A 22,336-nucleotide genomic window follows, 5' to 3' on the forward strand; every position below is an offset into this window, starting at 1 on the left:
CATTATTAAAGCTATCCTTGTCATGATAAAAGGTACTAATAAATTAAGTGCCAGGTTTCTTGCATTGAAACTTAAATTTTCCCAATTGGCTTTGAAGAATTCTAATTATGAATAAAATGCAGATTTGTTTATGAAAAGAAACTTAAGTGCCAGACCATTTGCAGTCATGCTTTCCCTTTTTCCTTAATTATGCGCATATTATAAGGATCTAAAGATGGGAACTTTAACTTCTTTTACACATATTACATATACCATGTGGATGTTGCTTTAATTTTTTGTTTGATGTTGGACTTATGTATCTGACTTATGGATGTTGTCAACATGTTAAAGTTTACATCTCCTAATGAATAATTACGTCTTTCAAGAACCTAGATAGGGTCAAAATAATGTTACTTAATTCAGGCCACAAAGACTGATTTTCTTGATTTTTTATTTTTTGTAAGAGGGGAAACCCGCAGCCGTTACAACATCTGTCACAGCCTCTGCTTTTCGGGTGAACACTCTGTGGTGAGCACTTTGTGCGCACTGGGTAAACCTCCCCCTGTGTAATAGCCTGCAAACTACACAGGGGATGTAAACCGCACTAGGCAAGCCCTGTGCGACAGGCTCAACCCAGAAGTCATTGAGGGGGAAATCGATCGCAGGTCATCCGTATGGATGACCGCCCTCCAAACCAACTGGGCAACCCCGAAGGGTTATTTTCTTGATATTTTGCTCCCGTTTGGCATAGATCATTTTTTATTTTTTTTAAATATTACTACATTTGTTTATGAATTATGATCATGTTTTGGGGAAAAATATTTCAAAACTTTTCAAGTTCCTAAAAACTGGTTTAGAACTTCAATTTTTTCTTCAAATAAAATGCATGTTCAAACACAACTTCAACTTTCAAAAATTATTTTTCAATACAACTTCAATTTTTCTTTTTCAAGTTTCAATCAAATTTATGTCCAAACACTAGCTTTATGTTGGGAACGTGGTCAAATTTGTCATATATACGATATAAAATAAGTAATTTTTCCATCCACTAAACTTTTAGGTCTAATCTTAACCCTGCCATTAGCATAAAGTCTCACACCCTTGACCCGTACGTAATGAAAATTCAAGGTGAAAATAGCACACGCTAGCCAGTTTTCGGACTAGTAATTGATAAATAGCTAGCGTTTGCAAAGTCATTGAATAATAGCCACTATTTTGCTTTAACACAGAAAGTTCCAGCATAATATACTAGAGATTGATGCACCTATGTACGAACTTCCAACATATTATGCTGGAACTTGATATTTAGCTTAAAGTATATATATTTATATGTATATCACCCCATGTTTTACTTTTGTTTCGTGGAGTTAGGATGTAAAATGTGTTGATTTATATTAATTTGAGGTGTTTTTATGTGTAGGAATGATCCGAGAGCAATTGGGGGCGAAAGATGCGAGATTAGAGCCAAAACGGACGAAAAAGCAAAAAAGGGAATTTCCAGCGCCACAACCAGTGCCTAGCGCTACATGTGGTGCCAAAGGCAGTATGCTCCAATTTTCCAGCGCTAGGGACAACGCCTAGCGTTGGGCTGGGCGCCGGTGGCATGAATTCTATCCAATTTTGCCCGGGACAAGGTTATTTCGGCCCTAGACCTACCCAACACGTATAAAAGCAAGACTAAGCTTATTTTTAGAGGGGAGACGCCACTTTGAAAGGAGAATACACACGAGAAACATCCAGGAGCGAAGAGATCTCAGTTTTCTTCATCTTTTTTTAATATTTTCAATTATCCAACACTTATGAAATTGTTTGCTATTATCATGAGTGGCTAAAACCCATAATTCTGAGGTTGTGATTTAGCCATGAATCTTGTTGTTTAACGTTGACTTAACCTTGATTATAATTCACTAATATGGTTGTATCTTCAATTCTATGATTAATTGCTTAATTGTCTGGCCATCAGTTAGGTTCTATCTACTATATATGCTATGCTTGGGAAAGCCATGTTTAGATTAGAGAAGAATTGAAGAGAGCATGATCTTAACTCTTGGGGGGGGGATTTGTGGTTAGGATAGGAATATACCTAGTCACCGTACTTAATTTAATATCGTAATCTTAATGCGTTCTTGATAGATTGATTCCATAGGAATATAGGTGTTAATCTATTTTGAATAGGCGAGTAGTACTTCGGGAGAAGGCTATGAGAGCAATTATCGATTAATTAGCAACCATGAGTGAATTGTATGAAAGGGAGAGTTAACTAGAACACAATAAGATTAGTGAATTGATCACAACCCTGGAATATTTGTCTCTACTGAATACACAACAACTATTTTACTGTTTGATAATTTAGTTACTATTTAGAAGTATAGTTTAATATAATCACATTCTTGAACTCGAATTTGGCTTGACTGAATAACAATCTTGGTGAATCTAGTGGGTAGTTGATATAAGTCTCTCTGGGTTCGACACTTGACTTTTCATTTTATTACTTGTACGACCACGTATACTTGCGTGTGCATTTGGGAGCAACAAGTTTTTGGCGCCGTTGCCGGGCACTTGAATATTGACTACTTTCTAGTTTTTTCTTTCGCTGTTTATTTCGTCAAGTCTAACGTTACTTGATTGTTGCTCTGATCTCAGGAACTTTGATTGAATGCGCAAGGTCAGAAGCCAGGACCGACTTGAAGGCTTTGACCCCGAACCTGAGAGAACATTTCATAGGAGGTTGAGGGAAGCGAGGGACACGAATAATATTCAGGCACTTGTTCAATTTCCTGTTAACATGGCAGAGGAACATATGGTTGTTTAGGAGGTGGCAATGCCCATCATTGCTAATGTCACCTCCAGCATTGCTAATGTCACCTCCAGTATAGTGAAGCCCAGAATCACTGGGCACTTTGAGCTGAAACAGAGCATGATCGAGCTACTTCATACGAATAGGCAGTTTATGGGTCTTCCATATGAGGATCCACAACAACATATCCTGAACTTTTTGGAGAATAGTGATACGTATATAACTAATGGGGTCACTCCAGAATATGTGAGGCTCACACTTTTTCCATTCTCTCTATTGGGCGAAGCAAAGCGATGGCTGAAGGCAGAACCAACTAATTCTATTACATTATGGAATGATTGGCAAGGAAATTTCTGGCAAGGTTTTTCCCTTCAGGCAAAACTGCAAAGATCAGAAGTGAAATAGTTACCTTCAAACAGAAAGCATGAGAGTCTTTATACTCATCTTGGGAGAGGTTCAAGGGGCTACTCAGAGATTGTCCTCATCACAATCAGAAAAACGAAGTGTTAGCTCACACTTTCATAGAAGGGCTACATCCTGAAACAAAAATTATGTTAGATGCTGCAGCTGGAGGTCAAGTATTGGAGAAAAGCTTTGACGATATATATGCATTATTGAACAAATTCTCCAAAATTAATCCGGATTGGCAATGAGAAATGGGCAGACACACGGTGCAAAAATATGTAGGGGTTCTCGAGTTAGATGTCGTCTCGGCATTATCAGCGCAGATTTCTACACTAACCAACCAAGTCAGTCAGATGAACATAGTTATTAACAAGCAATAAGATCAACCAGTGCAACATGTTCAAGTATTTTGTGAAGTATGTGGAGAGGGTCACACGAGTGACTTATGCCCAGTTAATCCAAAATCTGTCTGCTTTGTAGGCAATGCAAATAGGGGACAGACGAACCAATATGTGAACACTTATAATCCCAACTGGAGGAACCACACAAACTTCTCTTGGGGTGGAAATCAAGGTGCTCAAAATCAATACAGACCACAAGCACCTCAACAATAATATAAACCACCTCAGACTGAACAACATGCAATCTCAACAAGTCACATTGAGGAAATGATGGAGAAATTGATGGCTGACTAGCAGGCCCAAGCCACAGCAATGAGAAATCTGGAGCTCCAAGTGGGACAACTGGCCAGTGCCCAAAATACTAGACCAGTTGGAACTCTTCCAAGTGACACTGAAGCTAATCCTAAGGCATCCGTTAATGCCGTGTCATTGAGAAATAGGAGACAATTAGAAGAAGTCCAGTCAAAAAAGAGAAAACAAGTGATTTTTAATGAGAGGTCAATCACTATAGAGTTAGAATCAGAAAAATCAAAGGAATTTGAGAAGCCAGCTGAAGAGGCGGTGGCTAAGCAACCTCCACTGTTGATTGCAAGGCCACCACCTTCGTTCCCTCAAAGATTGAAGAAGGTGAAGGATAATGCCGCGTATAAAAGGTTTCTTGATATTTTGAAGCAAGTGCAAATTAATATTCCTTTGGTAGACATCTTGCAAGAAGTGACCAAATATGCAAAATACATCAAGGACATAGTGGCAAATAAAAGGAGGTTGACCGAGTTCAAGACTGTGGCTCTCACTGAGGAATGTAGCTCAAGAATTCAAAGCAAGCTACCTCAGAAATGGAAGGATCCCAGTAGTTTCACTATCCAAATCTCGATTGGTAAGCGTAGAGTCGGGCGAGCCTTATGTGATCTTGGAGCGAGCATTAATTTGATGCCGTTATCTGCGTTCAGATAGTTGGGGTTGGGTGATCCACACCCAACAACGGTAATCTTACAGTTGGCTGATCGCTCCCTTGCTCATCCTGAAGGAGTGATTGAAGATGTGTTAGTTCAAGTGGGTTCTTTCATATTCCCTGCTGATTTCATTATCTTGGACTACGAGCATGATCAAGAAGTCCCATTTATTTTGGGGCGTCCATTTTTAGCCACGGGCCGAGCTATTATTGATGTTTTCGAAGAAAAGATGACGATGAGAGTAGGCGACCAAGTGGAGGTATTCAATATATATAAAGCACTCAGATTGCCAGCCCACTATGAAGAGATGTCCATGATTTATGTGGTGGAAAGTGATGCTACATCATTAGTGCCTTATACGAGTCCTATAGATCCTCTTGAACGAGCTTTGATTGGGGATGAAAAAGACAGTGAAGATGAAATGATGGGAGAAATTGAGCAAGTACTTGATATGTCCTACAGTTATGTCCATGGGTTTGGAAAATTTGAGGAGTTGGACATGCTTGTTTCCCTGACCCCGCCTAAGCCATCTATTGAAGAAACTCCAAAGCTAGAACTTAAGCCCCTACCAGCGCATCTACGCTATGCTTATTTGGGGAACTCTGAGACATTGCCCGTGATTATCTCATCCAGCTTGACTAACACACAAGAAGAAAAATTGCTCAAAGTCCTTCGCAAACATAAAAAGGCTATTGGGTGGACAATTGCTGACATCAAGGGAATCAGTCCATCATTTTGCATGCATAAAATCTTCTTGGAAGATGGACACCGCCCTAGTATTGAGTATCAAAGGAGGTTAAATACCATTATGAAAGAGGTCGTGAAGAAGGAAGTAATCAAGTTGCTCGATGCATGTATCATCTTTCCTATTTCTGAAAGCAATTGGGTAAGCCCAGTTCAATGTGTGCCCAAAAAGGGGGGATGATTGTAATTGAGAGTGAGAAAAATGAGCTAATTCCTACTCGCACTATGACGGGGTGGAGAGTCTTCATTGATTATAGAAGGCTCAACAAAGCAACTCGCAAGGACCACTTTCAACTTCCATTCATTAACCAAATATTGGACAGATTAGCGGAGCATGAATATTATTGCTTCCTTGATGGTTATTCGGGATACAATCAGATTGTCATATGCCTAGAGGATCAGGAGAAGACCACTTTTACTTGTCCTTATGGCACTTTCACGTTCAAGCGAATGCCGTTTGGTCTTTGTAATACACTAGCTACTTTCCAGAGATGCATGATGGCTATTTTCATTGATATGGTTGAAAGATTTGTGAAAGTTTTTATGGATGATTTTTCAGTCTTTGGGTCTTCTTATGATGATTGTTTGAAGAATGTGAGCAAGGTGTTAGCCCGTTAAGAAGAAACAAATCTGGTATTGAATTGGGAGAAGTATCATTTATGGTGCAGGAATGCATTGTTTTGGGTCACATGGTGTCTAGGAGCGGCATCGAAGTTGATAAGGCGAAGGTGGAGGCGGTTGAAAAATTACCTCCACCTATTTCTGTGAAAGGTGTCCGTAGTTTCTTGGGACACGCGGGATTCTATCGGCGCTTTATTAAAGATTTTTCTAAAATTGCTACTCCTTTGTGAAGGTTGCTTGAAAAAGATATAACTTTCAATTTTGATGACGCCTCACTTAAAGTATTTGAAGAACTCAAAAAGAAGTTGGTGGCTGCTCCCATTATTGTGGCACCAGATTGGTCCTTACCATTTGAACTTATGTGTGATGCGAGTGACCATGCTATTGGGGCAGTGCTAGGCCAGAGAAAATACAAGGTATTTTATTCCATCTACTATGCGAGCAAGACTCTTGATGATGCACATTTGAATTACACCATCACCGAGAAGGAGTTGTTAGTCGTTGTGTGGGCCTTTGAGAAATTTTCGGCATACTTGGTGGGAACAAAAGTCATAGTCCATACGGATCATGCAACAATCAAATATTTATTTACAAAAAAAGAATCCAAGGCTAGATTGATGCGCTGGGTTTTGTTGTTGCAGCAATTTGATGTAGAAATACAAGATCAAAGGGCATAGAGAACCAAATAGCTGACCATCTATCAAGGTTGGAAAATCGCGACCACGTGGAGGAGGGTGGACAAATTAAAGAAGTATTTCCCGATGAGAAACTTTTTGCTATCACCCAAGACCCTTCCCCATGGTACGCACACTATGTGAATTATCTTGTGAGTGGGGTACTTCCTCCTGAAATTGAATCTGAAACTCGAAAGAGGTTTTTACATGATGTGAACTTCTACTATTGGGATGAGCCATATTTATATAAGCAATGTGCTGATCAATTTATGAGGAGATGCATTCCAGAAAAGGAGGCAGAATTAGTATTGTATGATTGTCATGCATCACCTTATGAAGTCCATCATGTAGGAGATAGAACAACTGCAAAGGTATTACAATCCAGTTTCTTCTGGCCAACTCTATTTAAGGATGCTCATGTATTTGTTAAGAAGTGTGACCAATGTCAGAGAACAAGAACAATCACTAGGAGGCATGAGATGCCTTTGAATAACATCCTGGAGGTTGAGATTTTTGATGTATGGGGGATAGATGTTATAGGACCATTCTCATTATCCAGAGGAAAAAAATACATTTTGCTAGCAGTTGACTACATATCAAAATGGGTAGAGGCGATCACATTGCCAACAAATGATGCCATGGTGGTAGCTACGTTTGTGAAAAAAAATATATTTTCGAGGTTTGGGACTCCACGTGCATTGATAAGTGATGAAGGGACACATTTTTTCAATCGATTGTTGAATAACCTTCTAGCTAAATATGGGGTCCGCTATAGAGTTGCCACAGCGTATCATCCTAAAATGAGTGGACAAGCTGAGGTGTCTAATAGAGAAATGAAGCAAATTTTAGAGAATACGGTGAGTGTAAATAGGAAGGATTGGGATGCAAAGTTAGATGATGCCTTGTGGGAATATAGAACTACTTACAAAACGCCAATTGGGGCATTGCCATACAAGCTTGTTTATGGAAAGGCATGTCACTTGCCTATTGAACTTGAACACAAAGCATACTGGGCCATTAAAAAGTTGAATATGGACCTTGACGTCGCGGGTGAGAAAAGACTCCTGCAATTGAATGAATTAGATGAGTTCAGGCTGCACTCTTATGAAAATGCTAAGATATATAAAGAGAAGACTAAAAGATGGCATGGCAAGCGTATCAAGATGGTCAGGCACTTTTGAGGTGGTAAGAGTCACTCCTTATAGTGCAGTGGAGCTGCGAGCTTTAAATGGTGAAAGAAAATTTATGGTGAATGGACAAAGAGTCAAGCACTATTGGGGAGGAATCATTGATCGTGAGAAGACCAAAGTTGTACTCGCTGATAAATAAGCGAGGCCCTGCGTCGTGCCACGACGTTAAATTAGGCGCTTGTTGTGAGGTAACCCAATTTTTATTGCTTTCATATTTTAGCTTTCAAAATTTTTAGTTAGAGTAGAGTAGAGTTGCATTTTCTTAGTAGGCATAGAAATTATAAGTAGAATGGTGTAGGACATGTAAATTGGGTATATAAAAGGCTCGGGGGATCGGGATGTTAATTTCTCGAAAATAGCGCCCAAGCCAGCGCCTAGCGCTGCCTGGGGCGCTACAGGCAGAATGTGCAAGACCCCCCAGCGCCAGGCATAGCGCTGAGCGTTGGGATGGGGGGTATCCAGGTGTATATATATATATATATATATATATATATATATATATATATATATATATATATATATATATATATATATATATTATTTTTTTTTATTTATTTTCGTTTTTGTTTACTAAATAAACCCAAACCCATTTAACCCAACCCAAATACCCATCTACACTAACATTATAACCCATCTTACTACCCATACCCATCCCCAACTCAACTTAAACCATAACCCAATTAAACCCAAAAACCCAAATTCAAAAATCAGAAAAAGGAAAAAATTAACACACTCTCTCTCTCTCTCTGTTCTGCCGCGAATTTCGCTTCTCTTTTCTCAAGTTTTCTTAAGTTTGTCTCTTGCTATCATCCTAACCTCTACAGGTATGTTCTTCTTCTTCTTCTTTTTTTCTTCTTCTTCTTCTTCTTCTTCTTCTTCTACTTTTTGTGTTTTAATTGATAGATAACAATGTACATCCCATCTCTCACGTTCCCTACTCCTCAAATTTTCCCCTATGTAGCTCTTAAGAAATTTTTATGGTGGGTGGTTCACATTGGTCGAAAATTGTTTGGTTGTCTTGTATACGAAGTAGTAAAAAACAATTCTCTCTACTACGTTGAAATCTGGGAGGGACACCATGTTCCACCATTGTTGAACTAGAATGTACACACTTTATGCTCACAAGGTGTTTGTTAAAATGCTTGAATGAAGATTTTGGTTTACCGGTGAAGTCTGAGTAACCGAGTATATTTGTATATGAATTTGGGCTAGGTGTGAGGTGTGTAGGGATGCGTTTACATGCTAGGGAGCTTGGCTTCGATGCAAACATGTTCCTAAACCATGTATCTTATATAATGTATGTTGTAGAATTATGTAGATTTAGCTAATTTAGTGTAGTGTAGTAGTGGTAGGAAGGGAAGTAACATATGCCTCTTGCTTACATTAAGGTGAATTCACTAAGCCATGATCAATCACTTGTGTGTATAACATTGATTAGTGCTTTTTAACTATTGTGTGGCATGGGGAAGTCTTGAGTACCCATAGTTTTGGAGTACAACACTTGAGCATTTTAGACCAAAGTTGTGAAGTATTGTACATTGCGCCTTCGGTTGTAAGTGTGGGTCATTTATGACTTGCGCGACAACTCTAGGCATTATTCTTGATGAGTTCTCATATTCATGCTTATTTGTGTGCAAGATATTATGGCTTGTGATAGTACTAGCAAAGGCAAGGGAATAGGAAAGTCCTCCACCACTGCCCCCACACCCAAAAAGTGCAAGCAGAGAGAAGGCTCTTCGCGACAAGCAAAAGGAAAACAGGTTTCTGAGGCATCACAACAGGCTTCATTGCCACCAAGGCCTCGGTTGAAACTAGTATCTGATGTATCTATTGCATGGCACAGTGATTTCGTGCCATATGGGCGGTATGTATCCGAGATGGAGATAAATGTCAAATATTTGGAACGAAACTTCCCGGATGTCCTTGGCTTATTACGCGCATTAAATATGGACAAACTCGTAGAATGCCCTGGAAAGTCCTCCACCAGGGCATACAAATTTGAGAATGGTTAGGGAGTTATACGCCAATTGGGATTATAAATCGTCTATGTCATATGTACGTGGGTAGGACGTGCCATTGGGTAGGAGGCCCTTATGTAAGTTTTTAGGGGTTGAGAATGTTGACTCGAGGAGACTCCAGAAATATATCAGAAGCCCAAAATACACATTGATACGTCACACTCTTTGTGGCATGGATTCAAATGCCAAGTGGGCCAGGAAGCAAGGCGAGATTCACAATCACATGGTTCGCTCTGATTTTAACAAGACTGCCAAAGTGTGACAGAATTTTGTGCAAGCCAAACTCATGCCAGTGGAGCACAACAACGACTGCACTCGAGCTAGAGTGTGTGTCATATTCTTTTTGATGACTGGCAAACCCATTAATTTGGGTGAGATTATGCTCGGTGAGATGGCTCGCACGAGATTTGGGCAACAGATTAAGAGGTTCTTCTTCGGCAACTTACTCACACAATACATGCTCTCCCGGGGGGTGCCTAAATATCCAGGATATGATAAGGTGGTGGAGGCACCTACAGAGTTATTAGACATCACATCATTGTGGGAGACGTCGTCTAAGGTCACTCCGGCAGCAAGGAATGAACGAGACGTGAACTTTAACAGGTACCTCTGTAACTCTTTGAATTTACTCATGAGCAGGGCTGGTATCACAGACGAGGAGCGTATGCACTTACGCAGTGACTTTTCAAGTTCGTCCAAGGAGATGTTGGGGATTGCACCTGGCAGCCCTGTTCATTCGTTGGAGGACGTAAACACTGTCAAGGGCTCAGACACAGGGGACGAGGTTGATGATGATGTTACGGGGCCCATGGATTTGGTACCTCTAGGACCGGATAATGAATTGCATGGAGCTACCGATGGAAGGCATGCTGAGGAGGAGCACTCCGACTATCAAGGAGTTTTCTTTTCACTTACTCTGTTTTACATTTTTATATATGCATCGAGGACTATGCATAGACTAAGTGTGGGGTGGGAGGAATACTACCTATGATGAAGTTGTATATCTTGTATCAATTTATTTTAATTTGTTTCTTTTATTAGTTCTACTGAGTCTAGTGTTAGTTTAGTTTGTTTAAACCAAAAACAAAAATGAGAAAAAGCGAGGACTTTTCCCGACGATGGATCTTTTGGATAATTTTCTTGATGGATAAAGTCCGAGAAAAAACAAAACACCAAAAAGATTTTTTTAAGGATAGTTAGGTAGTATCCCTTGGTTTTTCTTTGGACGCCGGTTCTTTTCCAAGGGTGTAGCTCGAACCGGGTACTTTTTTTTAATTATTATTTTGTTATTTTTTTAGGAGTAGTATAGGAAGAAACTGAGTTGCTCGGAGCTACCTAGTGACATGGTAGATGCTGCCATATTAGGCTATGACATACATTCTATCGTCCCGGATATTTGGTTTGAATTGTGACGTCTAAGTAAAGTAAATAGACTATTTTGTGATGCCTTTTCTCAGTTGTTTGACTTGTATGCCACATAGTGCAATATTGCTTAATGTTTCTCAATTATGTGTGCTTGTTTGACTTGAGAGTTGAACAAAACTGTAACGATCCGACCAGTCATTTTGAACATTTGCACTTCGCTCGGTTGTTTGAGGGCATGAGTAGCTCCGTATGATGTACTTTGACTTGTGTGAATCGTCGATTTTGGTTTGCAGGTATTTCAGAACCAAATTGGAAGAAATATTTTTATTGTTGAAGTTTTAAATTGGGAGAGTTGACCAAATTTGACTTTTTAGCATTTGACCTCGGATTGGAATTCTGATGGTTCCATTAGCTTCGTTAGGTGATTTTGGACTAGGAGCGCATCCGGAATGTGATTTGAAGGTCGGGAGTGGAATTAGGCTTGAATTGATGAAAGTTGGAAATTTGGCGATTCGGCCGGCAGTGAAAAATTTAATATCGGGATCGGAATGGAATTTCGGAAGTTGGAGTAGGGTCTTATGTCATTTGTGACGTGTGTGCAAAATTTGAGGTCATTCAGACGTGATTTGGTTGGTTTCGGCATCGTTTGCCGAATTTGAAAATTTGGAAGTTCTTAGGCTTGAATTCGAGGTGGATTTGGTGTTTTGATCTCGTTTTGAGTGTTCTCAAGGCTCGACTTAGTTCGTATATTGATATGTGACTCGCTAGTATTATTGGTTGAGGTCCTGAGGGCCTCGGGTGTGTTTCGGATGGTTAGCGGATTTGTTTTTGGTGTTGGTGAGTTGCTGAAAATCTGTTGGTGTGAGTTTTCTGGTGTTTCCATACCTGCGGAAAAAGGGAGTCGCAGGTGCAAGGGTCGCAGGCGCGGAAGGTGGTCACAGACGCGGAATTTTAGAACATGGGGATCGAGCGCAGGTGCACAAGCTTGGCCGCACCTGCGAGCCCGCATGTGCGAGAAATAAGGTGCATGTGTGGAGTCTGGGCGTTTAAGTGACTTGCACATGTGCGATTATTTGGAATGCAGGTGCGAGTAAAAGGCCGCAGGTGCGAGAAGCCTTGGCAGAAGGTATGTATTGCACACTTCGTGAATTTTGGTGCATTCTTCAACATTTCTGTTCGGCTTTGGAGCTTTTGGGAGAGATTTGAAGAGGGAATCAAGGGGGTTTTCATTGAGGTAAGTTACTTGAGCCCTAATACTCGTGTTTATGATGATTTCCCATTGTTTAATCATGTAATTAGTGGAAACCAGGGATGAGAATTAGGGGATTAGGGCTTGGAAATTGGAGAGTTTGATTTGGGGATTTGAGGGACCAAATGAGGTCGGATTGTGATAAATTTTGTATGTATGGACTCGTGGGTGGATGAGCTTTCTAGTTTTGTAAATTTTTCGGATTTCGAGACGTGGGCCCGGGGGCCGGGTTGAGCCAATTTCTGGTTTTGGGCTAATTTGATTATTTTTCTTGTGAAATCCAGTCCATTAGTGTATATTGATGGTATTGTACTGATTGTGAATAGATTCAGAGCATTTGGAGGCTGCGTCGAGAGGCAAGAGCATTTCGGGGTAGAGATTTGACCGGTTTGAGGTAAGTAACGATTGTAAATCTAGTACTGAGGGTATGGAACCTCGAATTTTGTATCATTCTTCTATTTTTAAGTGACGCAAATGCTAGGTGATGGGCGTATGGGTATGCACTATTGGGGATCGTGACTTGGTCCGTCTCGTAGAAACTGTAAAGTTGTATATTTTATTGAAACTATATGATACTTATGTGTTTTAGAAAGAGATTTTGCAAATTGGGCTGAATGGCATGTTTGGGCCTTGTGTCAGTGCTGTTTGAACCCTTAAGGGCCTTTTCTTACTATCCTCTCACTGTTTCCGATTGAAAATCTATACTCAGTCATGATTATACTTGTTTACTGCATAACTCAGTTTTTATTACTCGATTTTGATGCACATAAATGTTGTTTTGGGTTGAGCACCCTGTTTTTACTGAAATGCCCGAGTGGCTTGGGAGGTTTATAACTGAGTGAGGCCGAGGGCCTGATTTGTGAGGATATTTATGAGATCAGGATGCACGTCGCAACATGTTTGATATAAGCCTAGGGTCTGAGTGATTTATGCCATGATTTAGCTTGATATAGCGCTTGGGCTGAAGGAGCCCCTCCGAAGTCTGTACACACCCTTAGTGAGCGCAGGTACCTACGGAGTGCGAGGGCCGAGTGTCGAGTACTGAGTGACTGGGAGGCATGAGTGATTGTAAGGTATGCCCGAGTGGCAAGAGTGATTGTGAGGTATGCTCGAGTGGCAAGAGTGATTGTGAGGTACGCCCGAGTGGCAAGAGTGATTGTGAGGTATGCCCGAGTGGCTCGAGTGACTGTGAGGTTTGCCAGAGAGGCTGTTAATGATTTCATCATTTTTGCTCACCTTTGCATTTTTCCTCTGTTTGAAAACTGTTGAAAAATATCTTTAAATGATTTTACTGGAACTGGGTTTAAACGAGATGTTTTGATTCAAATCCTGATTTTAAAAGCATGTGGTATTTTACTAAGATTTCCTGATATGAACATTATATGCTTTATTGCTCGTCACTACCGCAATCTTTATTTATTGTTATTACTTAGTGAGTTGACTTACTCACGTTACTCCCTGCACCTTGTGTGCATATCCAGGTGTAGCTGGACACGGTAGTAGTTGTTAATTATTCTGGTTGCAGATTTTCCCGGGGATAGCAAGGTAGTTGCCTGGCGATCGCAGCCCTGCTCTTCTCCCTCTTATATTCCTTTAGTTGTATTTAGCTATTTTCCAAACTGAGTTAGTCTTGATATTGTTAGACAGATTGTAGTAGATGCTCATGACTAGTGGCACCCCAATGTCGGGCTTTTCTTTTCCGCACTTTTGTTTTGATTTGAACTCCTGGTTTGTTTTGGAATGAGTAGGCTGGCCTAGTACCACGATAGGCGCCATCACGACAGGTTAGATTTTTTGGTCGTGACAGATTGATATCAGAGCCTAGGTTACATAGGTCTCACGAGTCATGAGCATGTTTAGTAAAGTCTTGCGGATCGGTATAGAGACGTCTGTACTTATCTTCGAGAGGCTGCAGAACCCTTAGGAAAAATTTCACTTTCTTGTATTCTTTCGTGCGGAATTGATTCAGCTTGGAACATAACTCCTTGAATTCCTTCCACTCATTCGTATGTGCACATGAGCGCTCGATATCGGTTGTGCATCGCCGACTTTTGATTCTATGAACAAGGTTGATATGTGTATTATGTGTTTGTGGTAGTGGGCCGGTCTGGAGGACTTGAGGCCATGGTTAGACATCAGCTTAGGCTCGGTAGCTTTAGTTGTAACCTATATATTTGGACTCGTATGTTTGATAATGTCTCAACGAGTGGAATTTGTGGCTCGATGAGCTGTGGAATGGCTTTGTAGTGAGTATGACATAACTGTGGGAGGTGTTAAGACGATGTGAATGTGATGAAAAGTGTTTTCTTGAAATGTAAAGGAAGGCCATTGGGTGCTTGATTTTCGTTTTGATGTGACGTACGGTCTCGAGTGTGAATGTTTTGAAGGATCTTTCACGTTGTTAACTTTTGGGGCAAATTAAATTCTCATGTCTGTCAATGAGTTGGACTCAAGAAAAGTAAGTGGTTGGGTAGTAATGGTGGTTGCGAATGGGCATTTTGATGTTGATGGCTCGAGAAAGATAATCTTCGAAGAGACTTAGAGTCGGTAGCATTCTATTGGTTCTGGTACGACAGAGATGCATTTCGAGTTGATGCAGCAATTGGGCAGCAAGGAATAAGGGAAGACATGACGGGAAGCATTTCACGGTGGTTGAAGTACTAGCGGGTCAAGTAGGAGAATTAGATATTGAGAAGTTTCTTAAAGGAGATGATTTAACCGAAGTAAGAGTGGCAGATTAGCATATGAATTCACTGGTAGGGTAGTCGTGCGCCTTGAGAAAGTGTAGAATGGTTTGGAATCGTGTTAGTATGTGATTTGGCCTGTAGACTCTCATTGGAGTGATGGTTACTGAACAAAGGAAGATTGAATAGGGTAGAAAGGAGTGTGTTTGAAATGAAGAGAGGCGTGGAGATCTGATTATCGTGTCAGGTGCAATATGACTTGAGTTCGGAAAGTATTGTTGAATGTACAGTTGATGTCAATAGGGACAGTACATACTTATACAAATGGTGGGAGAGCATGAACTCAGGAGAATTTACGGATTTCAACGTATGTGATTGTTGCTGGCGATTCAGAATGTTTATGAGAAGCTTAACAAAAGACTTCGAGAAGTCTGGCGGGTTAATGGTGCGAGATTTTGGCAATTGAGAAGGAGAAATCTTTGCGGGTTCTAATTTTATATAATTGCAGCTTGAGGCTAAGTCGGGGAGTCTGCTATCGACGATTTGATTGCACAATTATGTGTCGTATTAGTTTCGGTGTAGGGTATACTAATGAATTAGTTATGACTTGCAGAGGTCGAGATCGATGATGACTCTGGAAAAGGAATTTCTGAACACAAGTTGTATTACACTCTATGGTTATACGAGGACCATAAAATAATTAAGTGGTTATTCATGAAGAATGTAGGGTACATGGAGAGGGGATTTTCTCATATGCGTAGGAGTGTGGGTTACTCTTTATTTCCCGTGGGTGTTGGTGTGCTAATGGGGCACAGGTCGTTTTGGTCCGTTTGGTCGGTTAATTCGAGATTTGAGTAGAATGGATGACTCTCAAGAATGGTTCTAATGGATTTAATATTTATATGTAGCGATTTGGAATTTTCAAGATTTATATATATGGCTAGAAAACTAGGAGTTGCATTGAACAATGTCGAGACTCGTGGCATTTTATATCATTGTGAATTATGCATTTCAGTATCAAGAAGGTGAAGGAAACAGTTTTAGGTTCACATAAAGTCTCTTCGGAGTAAGCATTTTTTGTTGTGGTACCTATGGGGTACATGAAAAGGGAATTCAACGGCTCATAAGCCTTAGGGCGGTGTGATTCTATGCTAGAGTTCGTGGGGCAAGTTTTAGTTAAGGATAGTAGTGTTCTAACAAGGAAAAAGTAGCAATTTGAAGGCAATTTGGAAAGTACTTGGAGAAATAGGACAACTTGGTTATGTGCAAATGGGTTTCAAAATGTTCATGATGGTTTCTACCATGGTTTGAACCGGATATTTTCTACCGATGTACGGAACGTGTTGTGTGTTATGATTCCTCCTAGAAAGAAGCAAGAAAGAGGTTTCTGATTTAATAAGGTATGTAATTTGCTAGTGACTCAGAGTTGTTAATGGAATTCTTATGCTTGTCACACGATGACATAATAGATGTGGTGTTGTGAGGGAATAGGATTTACATGTACAAGGTCACAGTTCAGTTTTGAAGGGAAGGACATAAATTCTTAGGCAGCATGGACGGTTTCCGATGACTAGGTAAATGATATTACTATTTGGTATGGCTTGATGAGAGTGTACATTTCAGAAAGGGCAGTGTGTTTTGATTTATGGGTACTTCGCTGGTATTGTGACACTCTCCCGGTTGATCGACTGTTGATATTCAAATTTTTGCCAGGTGGCATGGAAGAATTTTTAAAGTATTTCTCGTGGGATGATTCTATATGAGAGAGGTGTTAGACATTTGGATGGTGGAGGTGGAATCAAATATGGTGATTTATGTGTTCTATGGAATTGGAGATTGGGAGTTCTCATGAGCAGACTGTTTCATGGTTGTGGACTGTGAAATTGTGGCCGAAGCTAGCCAGATGATAGAATGTGTTATGATTCAGTCATTGTGGACTTTCGGAGGTTATTTATCTATTGGTGGCTGACCATAGTTGATTTGGAGACCATTGGTGGGCCCAATTAGGATGTGTATTCTACACCGAGCCGGATTGATTGGCTCCATACTACTATTGTTGAAGGATGTGCCATTCGGTTGATGTGAAGCTTATTCATGTTCTGGAATGATCTGTGATTTACTCTTCTATGCTACGAGGAGTTGTGATTCGTTGGTGATATGCACATATGGTGTGGTTCTATTGTGGCCTTATAGCGGAATTTGAGCGAGAATAATATTGGATATTGCTTGGTTGATGGCGTATTGGTCATATTCTTTCGGGTTTTGTGTGGCATGGTGTCGTTTGCTTCTCCGTGGTTATGGTAATGCACTTTGGGTACTTGATGTCGAATTGCGCATGGTTATTGATTTTAGCAGGGTGGCTTGAGGTGATTCATATGGACCAGTATTTGGATATGGTCACGTATTGCAATAGAGTTATCTGGAAATATGATCCTTTGTGTATGATTCGTGTGTTATGGTTATGCGGTGTGTGATGGGTTCTTAGCCGTCGAGCTTGCGGAGCGGTTCTCCTGTTTGGGTCATTGTTACGATTGGGTACTTTTGGAATGTTGCTATCTGGTGCACGGATTGCACGAGTTATGGATTTAGATTATATTGATGTGTCATGTCACTAGAGTGGTCGTGTTGGATGAGACGAGGTCATTGGGACTAGAATGGATGCTATAGGATTTGATTGTGGTATAATTGGGAGGATAATATCGGAAGCCGACTTTGAAATTGGCTATAGTTCTTGCAAAAGGAACAAGAGCTCCATGACCTGTTGGTCTAATGAATGGTTATGAATCCGGTATGTTTCCTTCATCATCGGCAATGTACGAAGGTTTTAGAACGAGGTTTTGTCTGATATGAGGTTTATTACTGGAACTGGGTTGATTTGGGTCGATACTGTAATTAAAAATCATTGCTTCGAGTATTCGAGCTATGCAGTATTTGAATTTGAGTATTTGAGTTATGGTTACGACTTTTGGTACAACTTGTTCAAACTTATACAGTATGTAGATGCGAACTTCTAATCTTATAGGAAATTTCGGATGTCGAAAATTTGATTCGAAGGCTTGTGGGCTAGGTTGAATTGAGAAATTTTAGTTATGTTGTGCTATCAGACCTGTATGGGATAGGGTGACATGGGATCACCCTCGGGTATATGCATGCAAAAGTTACATAGCGATTTGATGGCTTTTGGAATAACTCTGGGCACGTTCGAGGACGAACGTATGTTTAAGTGAGGGAGGATGTAATGACCCGACCGGACGTTTTGAACATTTGCACTTTGCTCGGTTGTTTGAGGGAATGAGTAGCTCCGTATGATGTACTTTGACTTGTGTGAATCGTCTGTTTTGATTTGCAGGTATTTCGGAACCGAATGGAAGAAAGAATTTCATTGTTGAAACTTTAAATTAGGAGAGTTGACCAAATTTGACTTTTTAGAATTTGACCTCTGATGGTTCTATTAGCTTCATTAGGTGATTTTAGACTTATGAGCGCGTCCGGAATGTGATTTGGAGGTCCGGAGTGGAATTAGGCTTGAATTGGCAAAAGTTAAAAATTTGGCGATTTCGATCGGTAGTGAAAATTTTGATATCGGGGTTGGAATGGAATTTTAGAAGTTGGAGTAGGTTTGTAGTGTCATTTGTGACGTGTGTGCAAAATTTGAGGTCATTCGGACGTGATTTGGTTGGTTTCGGCATAGGTTGCCGAATTTGGAAATTGGGAAGTTCTTAGGCTTGAATCCGAGGTGGATTTGGTGTTTTGATGTCGTTTTGAGTGTTCCGAAGGCTCGACTTAGTTAGTATATTGATATGTGACTCGTTAGTATTATTGGTTGAGGTCCCGAGGGCCTCGGGTGTGTTTAAGATGGTTAGCAGATTTGTTTTTTGTGTTGGTGAGTTGCTGAAACTCTACCGGTGTGAGTTTTCTGGTGTTTCCGCACCTGCGGAAAATGGGAGCTACAGGTGCGAGGGTCGCAAGCACAGAAAGTGGTCGCAGACACAAAATTTTGGAAGCTGGGGATCGAGCGCAGGTGCGCAAGCTTGGCCGCACCTGCGAGCCCGCAGGTGCGAGGAATAAGGCGCACGTGCGGAGTCTGGGCGATTATATGACTTGCGCAGGTGCAGTTGTTTGGAACGCAGGTGCAATCGCGTGGGTGCGAGTAAAATGCGGCAGGTGCGAGAAGCCTGGGCAGAAGGTATGTATTGCAACTTCGCGAATTTTGGTGCATTCTTCACCATTTCTATTCGGTTTGGGTGCTTTTGGGAGAGATTTGAAGAGGGAATCAAGGGGGTTTTCATTGAGGTAAGTTACTTGAGCCCTAATACTCGTGTTTATGGTAATTTCCCATGTTTTAATCATGTAATTAGTAGAAACTAGGGATGAGAATGAGGGGATTAGGGCTTGGGAATTGGAGAGTTTGATTTGGGGATTTGAGGGATCAAATGAGGTCGGATTTTGAAAAATTTTGTATGTATGGACTCGTGAGTGGATGAGCTTTATAGTTTTGTAAATTTTGTTGGATTTCGAGACGTGGCCCCGGGGGCCGGGTTGAGCCAATTTCGGGTTTTGGGATAATTTAATAGTTTTTCTTATGGAATTCATTCCATTAGCGTATATTGATGGTATTGTACTGATTGTGAATAGATTTGAAGCATTTGGAGGGCGCGTTGAGAGGCAAGAGCATTTCAGGGTAGAGATTTGACCGGTTTGAGGTAAGTAATGATTGTAAATCTAGTCTTGAGGGTATGAAACCCCAGATTTTGTATTATTCTATTATTTTTAAGTGACGCACATACTAGGTGACGGACGTGCACTATTGGGGATCGTGACTTGGTCCGTCCCGTAACAACTGTAAAGTTGTATATTTTGTTAAAACTATATGATACTTATGTGTTTTAGAAAGAGATTCTCTAAATTGGGCTGAATGCCATGTTTGGGCCTTGTGCCAGTGCTGTTTGGACCCTTAGGGGCCTTTTCTTACTATCCTCATACTGTTTCCGATTGAAAATCTATACTCGGTCATGGTTATACCTGTTTACTGCATAACTCAGTTTTTATTACTCGATTTTGATGTATATATATGTTATTTTGGGTTGAGCACCCTATTTTTACTGAAATGCCCGAGTGGCTTGAGAGGTTTATGACTGAGTGAGGCCGAGGGTATGATTTGTGAGGATATTTATGGGATCGGGCTGCACGCCGCAGTATGTTTGATATAGGCTGAGGGCCTGAGTGATTTATGCCATGATTTGGCTTGATATAACGCCTCAGCTGAAGGAACCCCTCCGGAGTCTGTACACACCCCTAGTGAGCGCGGGTACCTACTGAGTGCGAGTGTCGAGTGTCGAGTGCTGAGTGACTGGGAGGCATGAGTGATTGTGAGGTATGCCCGAGTGGCAAGAGTGATTGTGAGGTATGCCCGAGTGGTAAGAGTGATTGTGAGGTTTGCCTGAGGGGCTGTTTATGATTTCATCATTTTTGCTAACCTTTGCATTTTTTCTCTATTTGAAAACTGTTGAAAAATATCTTTAAATGATTTTAGCGGAACTGGTTTAAACGAGATATTTTGATTCAAATCCTGATTTTAAAAGCATGTGGTATTTTACTGAGATTTCCTAATATGAACGTTATATGCTTTATTGCTCGTCACTACTGCCCAGTCTTTATTTATTGTTGTTATTTACTGAGTTGGCGTACTCACGTTTCTCCCTGCACCTTGTGTGCAGATCCTGGTGTAGCTAGACACGGTAGCGGTTGTTGATTATTTTGGTTGCAGATTTTTTCGGGGATAGCAAGGTAGCTGCCTGGCGATCGCAGCCCTGCTCTTCTCCCTTTTATCTTCCTTTAGTTGTATTTAGCTATTTTTCAGACTGAGTTAGTCTTGATATTGTTAGACAGATTGTAGTAGATGCTCATGACTAGTGACACCCCGATGCCGGGCTTTTCTTTTCTGCACTTTTGTTTTGATTTGATCTCTCGGTTTGTTTTGGAATGAGTCGGCTTGTCTAGTACCACGATAGGCGCCATCACGACAGGTTAGATTTTTGGGTCGTGACAAAAACCGTCATGATTGAGTCATGTGCAATGTGTGTGTGGGGATTTGTGATCTTCTGTGCTATCCTGTGTAGTCTAGAACTTGCCCCGTGTGTTAATTGAAGCGAAATTGTAAGTTGTGCTAATCTAGGAGATGACGTAGGCGTTTTCTTGCTTGATCATAGATGTGTTTGTCACATAAAAATAAAATTTTCCATTGCTAGCCCCTTTGAGCCTATAGACCTTTTCTTTGGCATCCATATTACAAGTCGTAACGCTATTTTGTTCTTAAATTGAGATTGTTGAGCCTTTACCTCCTAAGACACTTAGTCGCTAAAAGAGGTAAGGTTAGAGATTAGAGAATAGCTTTTGAGTGGAACCATGGAAGGGCTCTTTGGTGCACAAAAGTTGAAATCAAAAGTCACTAGCCGATGAACTTTAATGTATGGAGTGTGAAGAAAAGAAAAAAAAGAGAGAGAAAGAAAAAGAAAAATTGCAAGAAAGAAGAAAAAAAGAAAACAATATAGTCAAAGTATGTAGAAAAAATACACACCTCCAATCCTTATTAATTTGTGCTAGTGGGAGTATAGAAGTGCTTAATGAAAGTAAGGGCTATGTTGCATGTGGTTTGTGGCAAGTGAATTGGTTGAGAAGAATATGTGTTTGAATTGTGAGTGTAGTGTATTAAAGTGCTTAGGAGGGTTAGTCACTATTTCTAAATGTATCATACCCTTCCCTTAGCGTATATTACAACCTTAAAGTCCTAATTGATCCTAGATTTGGCTAGCTTAAATTAGTAGAGATATACACTACGGGAAAGCTTATGGTATGACCACGAGATGCATATGAATTCTTTGTGAGAGTGATCGAATTTTGTTCAAATGTGTGATGTACTTAATCTATATTCAAAAGTATATTTGAATGTGTGGACTAGTCTATATTCACTCTTTTGTTTGTTGGTGAGTGCACATGATCTCATGAATGATTGGTAATATTGTAAACTTTCTTATTGGGCGAGTACGTGAGTTGAGGGTGCTTAATGGTTTTAAGTCAGCTTTTGAGGTTGGTTGGTGACAAATAGGTTGCTGGAATTGATTGAATTGAAATGTTATACTTGGGCATGCTTAAACGGGAAGAATGTGAAATTTTGTATGTTCATGCTTGTGTGCCGGTATTGATCATAGTAAAGGGTAGAGTGTATGGTTAAAAGTTGAATTGCTCATCTATAGTTG

General features: G+C 40.5%; 1 protein-coding gene and 1 non-coding gene across 2 annotated transcripts; one reads left to right on the top strand and one right to left on the bottom strand.

Annotated features, from left to right (window-relative positions):
* Positions 1–3,162: 3,162 nt before the first annotated feature.
* Positions 3,163–3,267, bottom strand: LOC117274694 (small nucleolar RNA R71). The gene has a single exon (XR_004504855.1). It is a non-coding gene; the product is annotated as a small nucleolar RNA R71 (small nucleolar RNA).
* A 627-nt stretch (positions 3,268–3,894) lies between these two features.
* Positions 3,895–5,460, top strand: LOC138902178 (uncharacterized). The gene is made up of 2 exons (XM_070190015.1): positions 3,895–4,459; positions 4,610–5,460. The coding sequence occupies exons 1-2, from the start codon at positions 3,895–3,897 to the stop codon at positions 5,458–5,460; spliced, it is 1,416 nt and encodes a 471-aa protein (XP_070046116.1).
* The last annotated feature ends 16,876 nt before the right edge of the window (positions 5,461–22,336 follow it).

This window comes from Nicotiana tomentosiformis, chromosome 12 (assembly GCF_000390325.3).
Source record: "Nicotiana tomentosiformis chromosome 12, ASM39032v3, whole genome shotgun sequence".
Lineage (NCBI taxonomy): Eukaryota > Viridiplantae > Streptophyta > Magnoliopsida > Solanales > Solanaceae > Nicotiana > Nicotiana tomentosiformis.